Below are 17,640 nucleotides of genomic sequence, written 5' to 3'. Positions count from 1 at the left end.
CCCAGAAAGCAGTTTGGACGGGGGCGGAGGAGGCCCGTCCTCCAGGGCCAAGCCTGGGCCTGCCCGGGCGCCTCTGGGGGCCGCGACTTGGACAGCCGCGTGGCCCTGGCACTGGCGCGCTCTGCCTGCAGCTGCCCACGGACGGGGCTGCGGCGAGTGCGGGGATTCGCTCTTCCGCTAAGCCTTCGCGCGTCAGAAACCATCCCGAGACAGCCTGCAGGTTGTGGATATCAAGTCCTTTTATTCTGATGCCACAGTTACCTCGTCACAGCACAGGGGAGGGACACGGAAGTAGCACGAGTTCTCACAGGGCACGCAGGACGCACTTCACAAGGTCAGTGGAGGACTCGGTCATTGCACTTACAACTGTAAACGTGTTGGTTTGACTTTGTACAGCACTCCCCCCCTCAGATAAAGGAGAGGAAGAAGGGGGAGGGAATGGAGGGAGGGAGGAGGGAGGAGGGAGGGGCCAGCGGGGAGGCTGGGCGGCCACAGCCCAGGGCAGCGCCCGCGGGGGCTGACTGGGTCAGAGGCCAGGGCGGACACACCCACTCACACCGGGTCACGTGCGCACGGTCACCGCGGCTCTCAGGGCCACCCGTGCACGGGGCAGGCTGGGTGCCCGGGGAGAGGGTGACATCTCTGAGGAGTTTCAGTTGACCAGGCCTGTCACTGACCCTGTGGAGTCCACGGTGACACCTATTTACAAAGTGGGGGAGGGGACACAGGGCGCGGGCCAGGCTGCCATGCAGGGACCTGAGGACCTGCCTGGGACCCCCCACCCCCCACGGGCTCCAGGGGACAGGCCGTGGAGCCATTGCTGCCCTCAGCACGGCCCTGAGACCTCGCTCTCCCCGGGACTGAGCAGATGGGGAGGGGGTGTCGCTGTGAAGTGAATGCCCTTGCTTCTGGCGCTGGGCGGCGGGTATGCAGAGGCCTGGACGGCGTCCCAGGGACCCTTTCCTGTTGGAGAAATGCCCGGTGCTCCCCACTGCCCACGGCCCGAGTGCTGGTCCCTTAGCACCCACACGAGGGCCGGACGCCTGTGCCCAGAGGCCTGCTCCAGCCGCCTTCACAGGAGTGAAGGCACAGGTGTGTCCTGTGGGTACACTGGGGGTGGGGAGGGGCAGATGTCAGACCTTTCAAACTCGGGGGGCTTGGCCAGGAGGAAATCTGCTGAGAAGGTAGCCGGCCTGCAGCCCCCTCCTGCTCCCGCCCACCCCGGCTTTAGTGGCAGGAGAGCCTGGCCCTGGGCTCAGCGGGGGGAGGGGGGGGGGCCTCCCTCAGCCCTTGCTCAGTCGCCTCCCGGAGCCAGGCCTGGTCTCAGAGGAGGCAAGTGCTCGTGGGATGCATGAGGCCCAAATCCTGGAGGACCAGGGTCTCAGGCCCAGCACAGAGGTTGGCACCTCCTATCCCCCCGAAGCGGCCAGGGTCCCCTGAAGGGCCGTGTCGACCTACGGGAAGCATGGAAATGTGGACCCTGAGAAATGAATGGTGCAAACCAGAGCGCGGGCGGGCCGGCGGCGGGCGCCCCCTGCCGGCTCCGGGCTCCGCGGGAGAAGCAGGAGCAGCGGAGGCCGGGCTTCAGGGTGAGGGTGGGCAGGGGTGCAGGTCCGGGGACAGAGGCAGAGGGGCCTCGAGGTTTGCTGTGAGAAGCCTCCCCGACACTGGCTGGAGCCGCTGCCGAAGGGGACACCTGCTCCGCCCGAGATGACCTCGCCACGGGGCCTGCCGTCCAGCTCTCCTGACACCCTCACCCTGGAGCCACCGCCTGGCTCACAGCGCTCTGCGCCTCCAGCCACGGGCGTCCCAGCTCTGCCCCTGAGCAGCGCGCCGCTGGGTAGGGGTGGCCGGAGGCCTCTGGCTCCAGGCTGGGTGAGGGAGCCTTCTGAGTGTCCAGCCCAGAGAGGCTCCCGCCTGCCATCGTGGTCAGACAGCCCGCAGGGCGGGTGGGCCTGGCGGGCTCGGGGGCGCCCCGGCAGGTCCCTGCCAGCTCGTGCAGAGGCAGCGGGAGCTCCTGAAGGAGAGGTTCTCAGGCAGGAAGGACTCCAAGCGAGAGGGTCGAGCATTGGAAATGGATGATCGTGCAGAGGCTGCGGGTGTGCGTGCTCACTGGGGGCGGCCGCGCCCGGCCAGGGTCAGACATGCCACAGACAGAGACAGGCGAGCGGGCGGTGGGGAGGGTCTGATCTGAGCGTATCTGTCCAGTGTCTCAATTGCATGTTTGCAATGAACTCCTTAGACATAGCATGGGATTTATTAAATATTAACAGTTGTCTTTGAGGGCTTCTATTTCATTGCATAGAACGTTAGAGATGAGACTGGTGCTGTGCCCAAGAGACAGGAAGTCCCCGAGGGCAGGGCCTGGGGAGGGAGGCCGCCCCGTCCACCAGGTGGGTGGACGGAGCCACACTCCCCAGTCCGGGCGCTGGGCCCGCCCGGCCAGAGCTGGCCTCTCTGCGAGCCGCCCGGTGATGGCTTAAGAAGGACTGGATTGCACAGTAAACGGGCGGCGCTCCGAGGCCTCGCCCTGGGTGTGCTCTGGGCGGCCCGCGGCCCACTATTGCTTCGGGGGCTGAGCAGCGAGGGACCAACGTCAGTCACGGGGTGGAGGGAGGAGCGTCGAGGGCGAGCGAAGGATAGGCGGGGGAGGAGGAGAAACCGAAGATGCTCATGAGGTATACAAGTAAACCAACTGAAATGTTAAGGCTGCTCTTGAAATCAAAAGAAACCCCCAGGCGTGGGGGAGGAGCCAGCTGTGAGACTTGGCGGTGCCCGAGCGATGGCTGGGGAATGGCTTTGAGATGGCGGCCCGCGGGCACGGCCACCACGGGCTGCGGGCGCCCACGCTGCGTCTCGGTGCTATGGCCTCTGGTTCCAGCAGGGGACAGTGTGAGGTCCTCGTGTCTGTGAAGTCCTCCCACCCGATCGCCAGGAAGTCTGCGCCGAGGTCACCCAGAGGGCGGGCTGCGGCCCAGGGGGCTGGGCAGCTGCAGGCGGAGGAAGCGGCCGGGCAGCCTCGGTCCCAGGCCGGGGAGGGCTTCGGGCCGCGGGAGGGAGGCAGGTCCGTGGGAAGGCGGCGTGCGCCAACTCTGCGTATAACGCATGGGAGCCGGCGGGCCGGGCGCAGGGTCTGCAAAGAGGCTCCTCCCGCCCTGCCTGCAGGCGGCGCCCAGGAGAGCAGGGGCTCTGGAAAGTCAAGCCGGGGTCCGGCAAGTGGTCCCACGGGTCCAGCGTGGCCCCACCGGCGCCGCTGGTAGCCAACATCCTGCCTCACGGAGGCCGCCCACCATGTCCCTCCGGCGAGTCTGGGAGCCAAGGGTGCCCCAGATTGTAGATGCTTGGAGGCGGGAGGAGGGAGGTGGGAGGAGGGAGGCAGGAAGGAGAGAAGGAGGGAGGTGGGAAGGAGGGAAGGAGGAAGGAGGGAGGTGGGAAGGAGGGAGGAGGGAGGAGGAAGAAGGGAGGCGGGAAGAAGGGAGGAGGGAGGAAGGAGGAGGGAGGAGGGAAGGAGGGAGGCAGGAAGGAGGGAAGGAGGAAGGAGGGAAGGAGGGAGGAAGGAGGAAGGAGGAGGGAGGAGGGAAGAGGGAGGAGGAAGGAGGGAGGAGGGAGGAAGGAGGAGGGAGGAGGGAAGAGGGAAGGAGGGAAGCGGGAGGAGGGAAGCGGGAGGAGGAAGAAGGGAGGAGGAAGAAGGGAGGAGGGAGGAAGGAGGGAGGTGGGAAGGAGGGAGGAGGGAGGAGGGAGGAGGGAGGAGGAAGAAGGGAGGCGGGAAGAAGGGAGGAGGGAGGAAGGGAGGAGGGAGGAAGGAGGAGGGAGGAGGGAAGGAGGGAGGCAGGAAGGAGGGAAGGAGGAAGGAGGGAGGAGGGAAGGAGGGAGGAAGGAGGAAGGAGGAGGGAGGAGGGAGGAGGAAGAAGGGAGGAGGGAGGAGGGAGGAAGGAGGAGGGAGGAAGGAGGAGGGAGGAGGGAGGAGGGAGGAAGCAAAGAGGATTTTGTCAGGAGCTGTGGACAGCTGCTTCCCGCCCGCGCTCCTCTCAGCTGGCTGCCACACGCCATGGCCTCCTCCCCGCTCAGGCTCCCACCCGAGGCTGGGCCTGCTGGCCGCCTGTCAGGCCCACCTGTGGCCTCTGGCACCGGAGCTGGGGTGCTGCTCCCCCTGCACCCGCCCGGCCTCCTCTCGGTCTCCCTCGCCCTGACCACTGTCTCTAGGGCAGACCCTCTGCGTCGCCTTCAGAAACCGCCCTTTGGACATAAGTTCACGGTTTGACCTTCCTGTCCTCGGTCCCGCTCCAGGGACTGCCAGCTCTGAGCGCAGGGACGGGTCTGTCCCCCCTCCCTCCCCCGGCTCCTCCAGAGGCAGGCAGCCCCCTCGGCCCCACCCAGCGCCCTCCCACCGCAGGCCCCTCTGACTTCTCGCTGCCCTCCTGGCCCTGCCGCGCACGCCTGCGCACAGGGGAGCAGTGGCCTCTGCCCAGCCGGGGAGGGAGAGGCGGTGGAGGAGGCCGGCCCGTGACTGTAGGAGGGGCTGCAGCGCACAGAGCGGCACCACGGCCAGGCCCCTCCTTGCCGCCCGGATGCCATCCCTCTCCTCACCACCGGGGGCCACGCCAGGGAAGGCTCCAGGGGAGGCACGTCACCCGCCTGGGCCTCCTCTCTCCTGGGCTGACCCGTCCCGTGACCTCCTCTGCGGTGACCGTGTGTGACCTCAAGCTCGGTGTCCGTCACACGGGCACTGGGCCCGCCTGGCGCCCACACTCACTGTTATACGCAGAGTCCAGAGCTGCGCCCAGGCCTCGGCCTCCAGAGGTCTTTCCACAACGACACCACCTCCCTCCAGCTCGTCCAGAGCCTGCGGGGCGCACGGAGGTTGGGAGGAGCCCCATCCCAGCCCCCACCCAACGCCCACTCCTCGCTGGGCGAGCCCCGGGGGCAGGGGTGCTGAGAAGGACAGGGAGGGAGCCCGCTGCCTTTGCTGGGACCGTGTGGGGCGCAGGGACTTGCTGAGCCGGCCTGTGTTGGGGCCCCTGGACACAGGGTCCCTCTTTCCCTCCTCCTTCCCCCGCCTCAGAGGAGTGGACCCTGCGGCTCTGGCCATATCGCCTCCCGCTGAAGCCCAGTCTCTGCCCCTAGGACCCCAGGACGCCAGGACCTAGAGCAGGTGAGACCCTTCGGGCCTTCTGGGAGGGAGCGGGTGCAGCAGCTCATACTCACCCCTCCGGGCAGGGTCACCAGAACGAGGAGAATTTTTTGCCGAAAGCAGAGACCGCTGTGAGGTGGAAAGGAGAGAGGCATCAGGACACTGAACCAGGCTCCCTCCTGGGCGGGGTCAGAGGGCACAGGGAAGCCAGCGCAGCCCCCAGACCCAGCTCCATCCAGCAGGGCCTGGGACAGCGCCCACCGGGCACCTGGCGTGGGCAGCGCTCACCTTCTGTCAGTTTGCCCGCCTGCTCCGCGGCGCCCCCGGGGAGGATCTTGGAGAACACGCTGTCCCCCTCGGCCCCTGGCTGGCCAGCAGGAGCCCCCGGGGTGCCTCCGGGCCTGGCTCCAGCTTTCGTGCCTGGGGGGGGCGGGGAGGGGGGCACCGTCACACCCGAGCTCTACCCGGCCCCTGGAGCGGAGGGAGACCAGTGCCCGGGACGGCGGGAGGAGAGGAATGACAAGAGGAAGAGCGGGGGGAGGGTGTGAGGAAGCGGGAAAAGGACGTTGAAGAAGGTCAAGAAGGAAAAAGGAGCGAAAGGCCGAGGAGGACGGAGTCCGGAGGGAGAAGGAGGAAGGAGAGGAGGAAGTCAAGGTCCTCTCTGGGCCCCCACCGCCCACACACACACCCCGTCCCTCCCAGGTCCCCGCCGAGAGCGCCTGGGCCCCGAGGCCCCAGTGTGGACCCGCCCTCATCCTAACAGGCCGGTCCTCTGCCGGGAGGCCACGGCCGGGCCCCTCTCAGGAGCAGCGGGGCGAGGGCACGGTGGGTGAGGGGCAGCCAGGCTCACCTGCAGGTCCGGGTCCCGGCGGGGGCTGAGCCTGTGGGGGCCTCCCCTGCTGGGCCGCTTTGGCCGCCCCTTTAGAGCCGGGGGTCTGCTCTGTCCGCGGCTGCAACACAGAACCCAGAGCTGAGACGCTGCCCGTCGACTGCCCTGCCCGCACCCAGCAGGAGCCCAGGGGATGGCCAGGCTGCCGCCGCCCTGGGGGGCTGTGCCCCGGGCCCCTGCTTACCGCTCCTGCTGGCTGGGAGCCTGCCGTGGCCCCGGGGCCGGGCTGAGGCCTCCCTGCTGGCTGGCTGGCGGGAGGGGCGGGACCCCGGGCGGCTGGCTGGCCCTGCTGCTGCGGCCGCGCCTGCGGGGTCTGCTGGGGGGGCTGCGGCCCGGGCACCTGCGGCTGCGGCTGCGGCGCGCGCACTGCTGCTGAGGGTGTCTGCCTGGATGGAGGCGGCTGGGACGGCTGAGGCCCTGGAGGTGCCTGCCGACCCTGCGGCTGCGGCTGCGGCTGGGGTTCTGGCTTTGGCTGTGGGGGCTGCCGGGAGCCCTTCTTGCTGTCGGAGGCGGGGTGGTAGGCTGAGGGCACACGGGGCGGCTGCGCGTACTCGGCCGAGCTGGGGTACCCGGGCTGGCCCTTCTTCTGCGGGGCCGGGGCCGGGCCGGGCTGAGGGGCAGGCCGAGCCTCGTGGTGGCCCAGGTCCCGAGCGTGTGGTCTGGCAGCACGCCGGCCCGGCTCCTCGCCACCGTGGCGGCCCGAGGGGCGCCCGTGGTCTCCGTGGTGCCGGTGCTCCTTCGCCGCGGCGTGGCGGCCCGGGCCCTCCTCAGGGGGCTCGTCGTAGTCGTGGTAGCTGTGCCTGGCGGGGCCGCGCTTCTGGGCGGAGGAGGCCGCGTGGCCCCCGTGGTGCCGGAAGCGATCCGAGCGGGCGTCCCGGGGCTTATCGAACCAGTCCGTCTCCTCCTGGCCCAGGTGGTACGCTGCGGACCAACGGAACTGCGTCACCCGGGCCGGCGGGGCCTAGCGGAAGCCATGCAAGGACACCAGGCGGGCACCACGGCCAGCAGCAGCACTAGGACTGCCCCCGCCCACGGCCAGGCCAGAACCCACGGGGACAGCTCGGGGCCCAGGACCCGGGGGTGGGCGCACAGCAATCACCCCACGGCGTTACCTTCGCTGTCGGAGACCACGCAGTGGGAGTCGTCCAGGAGGTAGCCCTCCTCGCGCTTGTGCGCGTGGGCCCGTGGGCCGCCCCTCGCGTGCTCCTGGACGTCCGGCATGGAGTGGCTGGAGCAGAACTGCGGGCAGGCGTCTCCGGGAGGGAGGGCGTCCCCCGCGGGGCGGGGCCGGCCCAGGGGGCTGACGGGGCTCTCCTCCTCCGAGGCCTGGCTCCGCATGGGGGGCCGGGCCCGGCCGTGGGCCATGCTCAGGGAGGAGGGCTTGGGGCCTGCCTTCTGAAGTCGCTCCGCAGCCTCCCGCTCCCGCTCCCGCTCGTAGCCCTTGCCCCGGCCGCCGAAGTCGTGGCTGGACAGCTTCTCCCCACTGTACGCAGCGGGGCCCCGGGACCGGCCGCTCCCGCTGTACACGCGGTCGTCCTCCTCCGAGGGGTCCCGGCTGGCCGCCCCGTAGCGCCTCTGCTGCTCATACACGTTCTTCTTGAGCCCGCAGGTGATCTCGTCCTGGAACCTCCTGCCGCGCGAGGCCAGGCCGCTGCTGCCCGCAGGGGGCGGGTAGGAGGCCAGGTCGGACTCCACGTCCCGGGCTTCCTCGATGGGCGAGAACTTGGAGACCTTCTGCTCCATGCCCTGCTTCCGGTGCTTGCTGCGCTTCGAGGAGATGGCGGCCGGGGCCAGGCTCTTGGAGGGGTGCTTGGGCCCCGCGGGGCCTGGGCCGTACTTGTCTGCACGAGCCCCTGGGCGGTAGTCGCTGTCACCGTAGTAGTGGGTGCTGGCTGCTCGGCCGTCGCTCTCCATGCCCCGGTGGTGGCCGCTCTTTCCACGGGGGTCGTAAGAGTCTTCCTCGGACTCCTCCTCCCCCCGGGCGTAGCAGCAGGGCAGGGGGGGCCCCTCCAGGACCCCTGGCTCTCCCGGCTCCTTCCCTGGACGCCCGCCGCCGCCCGGGCCCAGGGGCTCCAGCCGCTGGCTGTCCGGGGCCGTGGAGGTGCTGTCCTTGGTCAGCTCACTGATGTCGTCGATCAGCACATAGTTCCGAGGGACGTTCTGCTCCAAGCTGGCGTAGTGGGAGTCAGAGGGGTAGGTGGGGGCGGGGCCCGCGCTGCTGCGGTCACCGGCCCGGGGCAGCTCCGGGGCCTTGCTCTGCTCGTAGCTGCTGCTCAGCACGGGGCCACTGTAACTGGCTTCCGACGGCGCTGAGGACATGGCCACGGCGGGGCTGGCGATCACTTCGTAGTTGGTGGGCACCTTCTGCTCCAAGTCGGCTAGTGACGTCTGGCGTGGCTTCGGATGGGGGGCACGGCTGTCGGCCGGGACTGGGAAAAGGGTGCTCTGTGTGGTGGGCATGGGGGTTTGGGCTGCATAATGGCCTGTGGGCCGGAAAGCCTGCTGGCTTTGCAAACCAGGCTCAGCAGGGTAGCCGGTGCCGGGAGGGAAGGCAGGCGCTGGGTACGTGCTGGGGCCGGGGTAGGCAGGTGCCTGGTGGGCTGGGAATCCGTTGGGAGCCGGCCCAGCGCTGCCTGCAGAGTACTGCGGGGCCGGAGGGGGGAGCCGCGGCTGCTGGAAGGCAGCGGGGCCGGAGGGGGTGGCGGGAACCGCGGAGGTGACGGGGAAGTCTGCGTACTGGCCGGGCGCGGCGCAGCCCTGGAGCCGCAGCTGGTTGAGCTCGCTGTCCGACAGGTAGTCGCGATGCTCACCGAGACCGCGCAAGGGCGCGTAGTCGCGGCCGCCCCGGTCTTTGGCCAGAGACTCCTTGCGCTGTGTGATGCCCAGCTCCAGGTACTTGAGCTTGGCGTCGATCTCCTTCTCCTCCTCGTCCAGCTCTGCCTGCTTCTTGCGCAGCTTGGTGGACTCATGCTCCACCAGCCGCAGGTCCCGGTCCAGCTCCCGGAGCAGGCTGGCCTTGGCCGGGGCGGCGGCGGGCAGCCCCCGGGGCAGCAGGCCGGCCGCGTACAGCTGTGGGGGGGCCTGGCCAGCCAGGGGCAGGTGGGCCTCCTCGGGAGGAGGGCTGGGCAGTGTCCGCTTCACCTTGCGGACCAGGCCGTCGGGTGGCAGCGCCGACACCTGAGACAGAGGGAAGGCGGGCAGCACTGAGACCCAGGGTGCGGGCGGCTCGGCGGGGCAGAGGGTGGAAGCGCCCTGGCTTTGGTGGGGCAGGGCCTGGGCTCCACACTGCCGGTGCCCTGATTCAGCAGGCGGCCCGGGGCCTGCCCGCCCCTGCCCCGGCCTGGGGTCCCTGCCTGTGCTGTGGGCTCTCTCCAGCGCGTGGCTCTGAGGAGCCCTGCCGATGCCCCCTGGGCGCCCCCCTGCGCCTCCCACCGAGTGCACCGAGAGGAGGGTGCGGGCCTGGCTCTGGGCGTGGTCCTCTCAGCTGTGGGGAGGGGCCGTGAGGGGGACGTGGGTACAGGGCGTGGTCCTGGAGGAGGGTGCCCCAGCAGGCGGAGGGAGCACAGGCTGACGGGGGTCAGTGCTGCTGCTCCGGGGCCTTGTCTGCCTCCCGCCCCCTCCTCTCTAAAGCGACACCAAGTCGGCTGCCTGCCCCCCTCCTCCCAGCTGCCCCTGGGGCTGTGCTGGCAGCCTCGCCCCCAGCTCCCTCCACAGCCCTGACCGAGCCCCCCCTCTCCGGGCTGTGTGGGCCTGACGCTGCCCCCCAGGCCCTCCTCGTGGCCGGAAGGTTTGCCCTGGGCCCTCCTTTTGTCTCTGGCTCCAGCCTTCCCAGAGGCCCCCGGCGTGGACCACCCAAGTCCCCCAAATGCAATGGGACTGCCACGGGGCTCCTCACACTTTAGCTTGCGAAGAAGCTGCGTGAAAATCCGCCCGCTCTCACTGTGTGTCGTAGCGACAGGGTCCCCCAAACCTCAGAGCCGAGGGGGCTTCCTGGGAGGCTTCACTGCCTGAGCTCGGGCTGCGCCGGCTGGCTGTCCTGGCTGCACCCCACGTGGCCAGCCCGTGGCTTCCCTGACGGCCCCCCTGCCAGCCCAGACTCCTGACCCCTCCTCACCCCGCTGGCCTGCACACCCAGCTCTCCACTACCCACGCTCACCATCTCCACAGCCCCCGCCCCGCCCCTCCTCTGCCTCAGCCCCAGAGGACGGCAGGTGCGCCTCGGACGCCTTCGCAGTCTCTTCCTGCAGCGCGTCTGCCCGCGCTCCGCCAGGAGGCTGTCTGAGACGCCCGCCCGCCAGGTCCTGTCTCCCCGCCTAAAACCTCCCAAGACTCCGAGGGCCTTCGAAAGACGCCCTCCTCAGCCTGCACTCGGTCTTGGCGTCAGGCCCTCACACCCTCCTCCCCACGGCCGCGCATGCAGGCCACCTCTCGTCGTCCCGTTAGCAACTAAAGCCACAGCCCCGGGCAGTGATGCTCCGGGAGCCCCTGGGGGACAGACGTGCTGAGGCCTGCAGCCGCTGGGCCTCGTGTGGGGCAATGGAGGCCAGGCCAGGGCTGGGGAGGAGGGACGGCCACTGTGTCTGACCGGTTTCTCAGGAAACGCCCACAGTGGAGGTTTGGAGTGGAAAGGGCCCCGACGGGAGGGCTGGGGCGGCCTGAAAGGGGGGATGGGCCCTGAGGAGGGGTTGCTAAGGAGGCGGAAGCTCCTAGTGGTGTCTGCATGGATGGCGCAGGGCCCATGGGGGTGGATCTGCCTAAGACGTCCTGGCCAAGCGGCAGGCTCCACACGAGCCTCTGGGAAGGTTCTGTTCTCCACTCCTTCCTCTGGAGCCGAGTCCACCCCCTCCCCCCAGAAGCCTTCCCTGGGGGCCCCAGGCTAGGCAGAGACCCCGGCCCCACCCTGGACCAGCCCCTGTGCCCATACCTGGCTCCCCAGCCCCCCCTGGTGCTGGTAGAGGGAGAACCTCTCTTTGGCAGACTCCTCGGCGGTGGGGCTGAGGGGCTTAGGGTCAGACAGAGACCGCTGCAGGGTCTTCATGGGGCGAGGCAGCGTCTGCTGGCGGAGCGCGCCGTCGGCCGCGAAGTGCTTCTGGGGACTCACGTGAGCCTTGCTCAGCCTCTCGCTGGAAGCAAAGGACGCGTCCAGGAGCCGGTGTGGGGACAGGGGCGAGACTGGCGAGTAGAGGACCTGCGGGGACTTGGGAGGCTGGCGGCTCACAAGCTGCGAGAGGGACTCCAGGGGCAGGTGGGCCTGGTAGCCGATCTCCAGGGGATCCGGCTTCTTTTTCTCGAATCTTCCCAGGGGCCCTGGGGTGACGATCTGGATGCCGGGCAGGTAGGGGCTGATGGCGGCGGGCCCTACGAGCTGCGGCCCGGCCCCGCCCTGGGCCTGCCCGTCCGGCTCCGTCTGGCAGGCCAGGCTCTCCCCGCGCCCGGTCTTCTCTGGCGCCGAAATGTGCCTGATGATCTCCACCTTGGGGTCAGTGGCCGCGGTGATGTGGATGGCGGGGGAGACCCTGGGCGGCTGGTCAGGCTCCGTCTGCACGGAGCAGTCGCTGATGGTCTGGATGCCCACGCTGCTCGTGGCCCTGGCGGGGGCGGCTGTGGAGGACGAGGCCACAGCGTCGTGCTTGCTGTCCGAACCGGAGTCCGAGTGGCGGGAGAGGCGGGGCCGGCGGCGGCGCACGGGCTGCTCCCACTCGGCGTTGTCCTCCTCGTCCGTCTGCACGCTGCAGTCTGCGCTCCGCCGGGTGCGGCGCCGCCGGCTCAGGAAGTAGCGGCCCTCCCCGTCCTCGTCGTCCGTCTGCACGCTGCTGTCCGCAATCCTCCTGACCGGGCCGGGCTCGGGCCCCGGCTCCGCCTCGAAGGTGTCCCGCAGCCGTGGCATCGAGTGCCGCTTCCTGAGGCCACTGCGGCCGGCCTCCCACGGCTCCTCGGTCTGCAGCGACATGTCCGAGGCGGAGCTGGGGAGGCCGCGGTGCAGCACGGGCTCCCGGGGCTGCCCCGGCCCCTCGGGTCCAGCCACGGCGATGAAAGCCGCGTGGGTCAGGGGCGGCCAGTACTGGCCATTCTGAGCCAGCTCGGTGGCCGCGGGGGGAGGCCCTCGGCCGGGTCCGTCACAGACCACGGGGAAGGGGGCCTTTTGCCTCTGCTTTTGCTCCTCCAGCTGCTGCTGCAGCTGCTGTTGCAGCTGCTGGATCTGCTCCAGCTGCAGGCGCTGCTGCGCCAGCTGCTCCCGCTGCAGGGCGAGCTGGGCCTGGCGCTCCTCCCGCTGCTGCTGCAGCACGTGGTGCTTGATGGTGTGCAGCTCCTGCAGCTCCCGCTGCACCAGCAGCTGCTCCTCCTCCCGGTGCCTCTGCAGCTCCACGCGCTCCCGCTCGAGCTCCTCCTGCAGCCGCAGCTGCCGCAGCTTCTCCAGCTCCACGCGCTCCCGCTCAAGCTGCAGCATCTGCTCCTGCTGCTTCCGCTGCCTCTCCTCCTGCGACGCTTCCTCTCCTCCCGGCCGGCCGGGGCCCGCACTGCCGCCCGCAGGAGCAGCATCTACTGCTGGCTTCTGGCCGGCCGGGGGGGCCGGGGCCAGGGCGGCTGCCGCCTCCTTGGCAGCAGCAGGCCCGGCTGTGGAAAGAGGCTCTTGCCGGGCGGCCCCTCCCGGTGGCTCTGGCCTCGCTGGGCCCCCGGCCCCGGGCGCCTTCGCAGCAGCAGGTTTCCCCAGATAGACGGGGCCCTCGGCAGGCGGCACGCTGGATGCCGGGAACCTGCTTGGTGCAGGATATCGGTACAGGGGCACCCGGGGGGCAGTCACAGGCATGCGTGTGAGGCTGCTGAGCGGCACAGCCGTGACCCCGCCCGATGTGTAGGGCCGGTACATGCCGCCACGCACCAGGGGCCGCAGCGCCGAGCCGGGCTGGGTGGTGATGGGCAGTGTGGCTGCAATCGGGGTGTTGATAGTCGAGTAGATCATGCCGTCGGCGGCACGCACCGTGGCCGTGGACGGCAGCAGCTGTCGGACGGCCGCGCCCTGGGCTGCAGGCCTGTACTGGGGCAGGACCCCAGGGTTCGGGTGGGCCTCCGGGAAGGTGGGGTTCCCGAAGGGGCCAGGTCTGAGTGGGCCCAGGCCCTGCGGGGCACTGAGCCCAGGCCCAGGCTGGGGCTGGTACTGCGTGAGGTCAGGGCCGCCACCGCCACCGCCACGCCGCCCTCCGTACTGGTCCATGGAGTCGAGGGCCGCGCACATGCGGCTGATCTCGCGGGCTGTGGTGGCGCTGTACTGGGCCAGGCTGGCCTCCCGGAAGCCCGCGACTTCCCCCCGGGGGCCGTACCTCTGGTCTGAGTAGATGTTGGACACGGAGCTGTAGCGCCGCATGGGCAGCGGGTGAGGCAAGGGGTCTGTGGGGTGGCGCAGGTCCGTGAAGGAGCCGTACTGCAGGCCCTGCCCCAGGTAGCGCCCGTCCGCAAAGCCCAGGCTGTAGGACTGCCTCAGCGAGCTGAGGTCCACGGCCGCGTCTCGCCCCGGGCCCTGGAAGAGCTGCCCCATCCTGTGGGCGTGGTAGTTGAAGCTGGCCTCAGCCAGATTGGTGTCGGACATGGAGGAGTACAGCCTGCCTGGGAGGCCCAGTGGGTAGGGCCTCTGCTCCTCAGGGGGCCCGAGCCCCGCGAGCCCCTGGGCCCGGTAGGCGGAGGGCTCGGGAGGCTCCGGCTCGCGCGGACCGTAGAAGGGGCCGCTGCTCTGGGCCCGTGGGGCAGCGTCGGCCCCGCGCTCCTCGGGGGCGCTGGGGGCGGGGTGGAAAGCGCCCGTGCAGCTGCTGCCGAAGGGGAGCTTGTAGACCACGTCGCAGCACGCCAGCTGGCTCTCGGGCCTCATCCCCGTGAGGTCCACGGCGCCCGCCGGCTCCTCCGGGAGCAGCGTGGTCACAGTGCCTGCTGCGCCCTCTGCCATCTGCACCAGCACGGTGTGTGGCTTCCTGGCACCCAGCTCTGGCACAGGGCCCGGCTTGAGGCCAGCGCTCTGAGCTGTGCCCACCTGAGTGATCAAAACTTCTCTTCTGGCCAGAGGCGCCCCCTGGCTGGGCAGGTTGTACCTGGCAAACTTGGCCTCCCTGGGTCTTCCCCGGGGCGCGCCTCGGTACGGGGCCGTCTGGACGGCCTGCTCCACCTGCCTGGCCTGGGCCAGGCACACGGGGCTACCTGCCCCCTGGCCGAAGTCGAGGCGGCTCTGGAAGGGGTCCCCATAGACAGGCTGCTTCTGCTGGGCCAGGAGCACCGACGAGGCCACGGTGATGCTCACGGTGGTGGCCGTGCCGAGGAAGGCCTGGGTCTGCTCCTGGGCGTTGAGGTTGATGACCAGAGGCTGCACCGCTGTGGACTGCCGCCCGGGGCCCGGGTCCAGCGCCAGGCCGTACTTCCTCGCTTCCACGGCGAGAGAGGTCAGGTCCATGCCCTGGTCAGTGAGGATGATGGGCGTGGGCTTGACGGCCGTGCGGAGGTCCACCACGGCACTGCCAGGGGGCCTGGGGCCGGGCTCCACCCTGGACGTTCCCGGGACGGAGGAGATCCGGCACAGGGAGATGTTCTCGGCAGGCAGGGCGCCCCAGCCGTACAGCGCCAGGGGCCCGTCCGCACCGGCACTGGCTGCCCGCGGGAAGCCAGGCGGCCCAGGAGGCTCTGAGGGCAGCGGAGACGCACCGTGGGGGGTGGGCTGCGTGCCGGTGGGGGAGCACACCGGGGAGGTGGAGGCGCTGGCATGCACCATCCTGGTCTGGCTGGAGGCCGCGGAGGCCAGCGTGATGACCATGAAGGGGGCCTCCCGAGAGGACTGCTGCCAGGCCGGGCGGGGCGCGCCGGGCCCGTGTGGCGTTTGGGTGCCCTGCGCCACCATGGGGGCGGGGGCGCCAGGGCTCCGTGGCATGTCCGAGGCAGGGGTCAGGCTTGGCGTCTGTGTAGAGAACTCGGCTGTGGCCCTGGGGCCCGGCTTGCCGGGGGAGAAGGTGGGGCTCTCTGAGGGAGAAGATGGGGAGAGCGGTGGGCTGGAGCCCGAGAAATAGGCATATCCCTGGGCGGGCGGGGCGGGGCCGCCCTTGCCGTCACTCACACGCGGGGGCTTCTCTCTGGGCGCCGGGGGCACCTCCTCCGTCTGGGATCCGTAGTTTGCAGTGGCCGGGCTCTGCCCGTAGCTGTGGGCTGTGGCAGACGGTGAGGGGCTGCGCTCGGGGCCTGCAGGCGACGCCGAAGGCACATGCCCCCGAGGAGCCGCGGTGGCTGGGGCCGCAGGGCCCGGGGGAAAGGGTGTGCTGGCCTCCCGGGAGGCGGAGCCGGGGGAGGCGGGAGAGCCGTGGGGCTCCTTTGCAAAATGCTGGGTAACTCGGACGTCAGGAATGACGCGGCCGCCACTGCCGTCGGAGGAGGTGGCGGTGAAGGGCACGGGGGCAGCGAGCTGGGTGGGGCTGGTGCCCGGGGTGAGCGGGCCGCCGTTTTGCTTCGTGGGGTCCACGTACGCACTCTCCGCGTTCAGAAACTGCTTCTCCTTCTTGTCCTCGGCGAAGGCCAGGGCTCGGGAGGCCTGCCGCACGCGGGCCGGGCTCTGGGCCGTCTGCAGGGTCTCCTCGTACACGGCGGCGCCCAGGCCAGCGGGCGTGCCCTCCACGGGCAGCGGGGCAGCCCGGCCGTAGTCACGCTCCGGGGCTTCCTGGAACTCAAAGGAGCCCTGGGCCCGGGGGCCTGCGGGCTGAGAGGGGCCACCCTGGGGCCCCCGGCCCCCCGCCGCCTGGCCCTGCTGCCGCCGCTGCAGCAGCTCGGCCTTCCGCATCATCTCCTCGTAGGCCTCCTCGGCGCTCTTGAGGGGCCGGCCGGCGCTGGGGGTGCCGGAGCTGCCCGCGGACGGCTCGGTGGGCGAGTAGAGGGACATGAAGGTGGGCAGGCTGTACTCACTGCCTGACTTGTAGAGCCGGGCGGGGCCGCCGTCCAGGGCCTCAGCCTCCGAGTCCAGGGAGGGCGAGGGCGAGTACTCGGAGCAGGAGGAGCGGTGCAGCTCCTCCATCTCGGCCGCCTGCCGCAGCTCCTCCGTGGGGGAGGCGTCCTCGATGGGCGACAGGTTGCTGGGCGGCGTCTTGGAGCGCTCGCGCCGGCGCTGGGCCCGCAGCTCCTCCTTGTCGCGCCGCGTCTTGCGGACGGTGCTGCGGATGCGCTGCTGCTCCACCTCCCGCATCTTCTCCTGCTCGCGCAGCAGCTCCTCCTCCTCCCGCAGCTCCTCCTCCTCCGAGGAGTCCTCGATGGTGGGCAGCAGGGGCCCGTGGGGGCGGTGCCGGGCCTTGCGCTGCTGCTTGGCCTCCTCCAGGCGCTGCCTGCGGCTGGGGCTGCTGTCGCTGTCCTCCTCCAGGGAAGACAGGGAGGTGGGCGAGGTGCCCGAGGTGTAGCTGGGCGTGGAGGCGGGCAGCGTGGAGGAGTGCTCCCCGCGGGAGCGGTCCTCGGGCGAGCCCGTCAGGCTCTCCATCTCCAGCTCGGGCTCGCGGTCCAGGCCGGGGTCGGCGCCCGGGCCCAGGGCCAGCTCGTGGCCGTAGCTGCCCGTGCTGTTGAGCTCGATGGTCTTGAAGCGGCGGAGCCCGCCCTGCAGGGTCCCGGTGCCGTCGACCGCCTCGGCGGGGCCCCCCTCGGGAAGGGCGAGCAGCTCCTCGTAGCCCGTGGTGGCGTGGTGGGGCAGGCGCCGCGTGGGCAGAGCCGCTGCCTCTGGGCTGGGCTCGGGCCTGGGCCTGGGGCCGCCCTTCGGGGTGCCGTGTTTGGCCAGGCCGTGCCTGGGGGTGGCCGCGTCCTCCTCCTCCAGGTTGTCCTCCTCGGCGCTCATCTCCAGGATCTGCCGCCGCATGAACTCCTCGTCGGTCATTGCTGCCGCCCGGGCTGGGGGCTGGGGAGGGAGCGGGGACAGGCCGCCCTCACTGCTGTCCTCCACGTAGTCGTGCCGCAGCTGGCTGCCCAAGTCGTCCGAGGACTCGGCCGTGTCCTGCTGCTCCCGCTGGCGCCCCCACTCCAGAGCGTCTTCCTCTTCCTCCAGGATGTCCTCCAGCTCCTCATCGGAGTCGAAGGCCTCGGGCATGATGGACAGGGAGTGGGGCCGCCGCTTCTGCTCCTCAGCGCTGCTGCGGGGCACCTTGCTCCGCTCGCCACTGGAGGCTGGGCCCTGGGCCTGCAGGGAAGGCCGCACACTGCCCGCCTTGTGGAGCTGGGAGGGGCTGGGCGGGCGGGGCCCGGTCACCCCTGCGCTGTCCAGCTGCTCCCCCTCCTGCCGCACCACACCGGTGATCTCGCTCTGGGAGCTGGAGACGCCGTCCGAAGAATAGCCCGTGTCGCTGAGGCTCTGTGGGCTCCGGGACAGGTCCTGGGAGTAAGGCCTGCCCACCAGCTCCTGCAGCAGGCGAGAGGCAAAGGCTGACTCCCGTGCAGACAGCTCCTTGGAGCCCCGCCCTCTCCGTCAATCCCAGCGCCCAGCGAAGGTCCCTCCACCGCCCAGGTCACAGCCCCCACCTCTCCATCTCTCTGGCCGGGAATAACTCCAGGTTCCCAGGCAGCCCCAAGAGCCCTGGGTTCTCAAAGAGAAACTTCACTGCAACGCCCAGCCAAGCATCCAGCAGGC

General features: G+C 70.4%; 1 protein-coding gene across 1 annotated transcript in view; it reads right to left on the bottom strand.

Moving 5' to 3' along the window:
* Nucleotides 1-5,219: 5,219 nt before the first annotated feature.
* The window catches only part of BSN (bassoon presynaptic cytomatrix protein), a 59,223-nt gene continuing 46,802 nt past the window's right edge, over nucleotides 5,220-17,640 (bottom strand). The window contains 6 exon segments of the mRNA XM_054729784.1: nucleotides 5,220-5,260; nucleotides 5,420-5,551; nucleotides 5,982-6,081; nucleotides 6,205-6,941; nucleotides 7,133-9,197; nucleotides 10,945-17,412. Coding sequence (XP_054585759.1) covers nucleotides 5,220-5,260; nucleotides 5,420-5,551; nucleotides 5,982-6,081; nucleotides 6,205-6,941; nucleotides 7,133-9,197; nucleotides 10,945-17,412 — 9,543 coding nt within the window.

This window comes from Eptesicus fuscus, chromosome 18 (genome assembly GCF_027574615.1).
Source record: "Eptesicus fuscus isolate TK198812 chromosome 18, DD_ASM_mEF_20220401, whole genome shotgun sequence".
Taxonomy (NCBI): Eukaryota; Metazoa; Chordata; class Mammalia; order Chiroptera; family Vespertilionidae; genus Eptesicus; species Eptesicus fuscus.
Note: the sequence above shows the minus strand (reverse complement) of the source record. Positions and strands in the feature narration are given on the sequence as shown.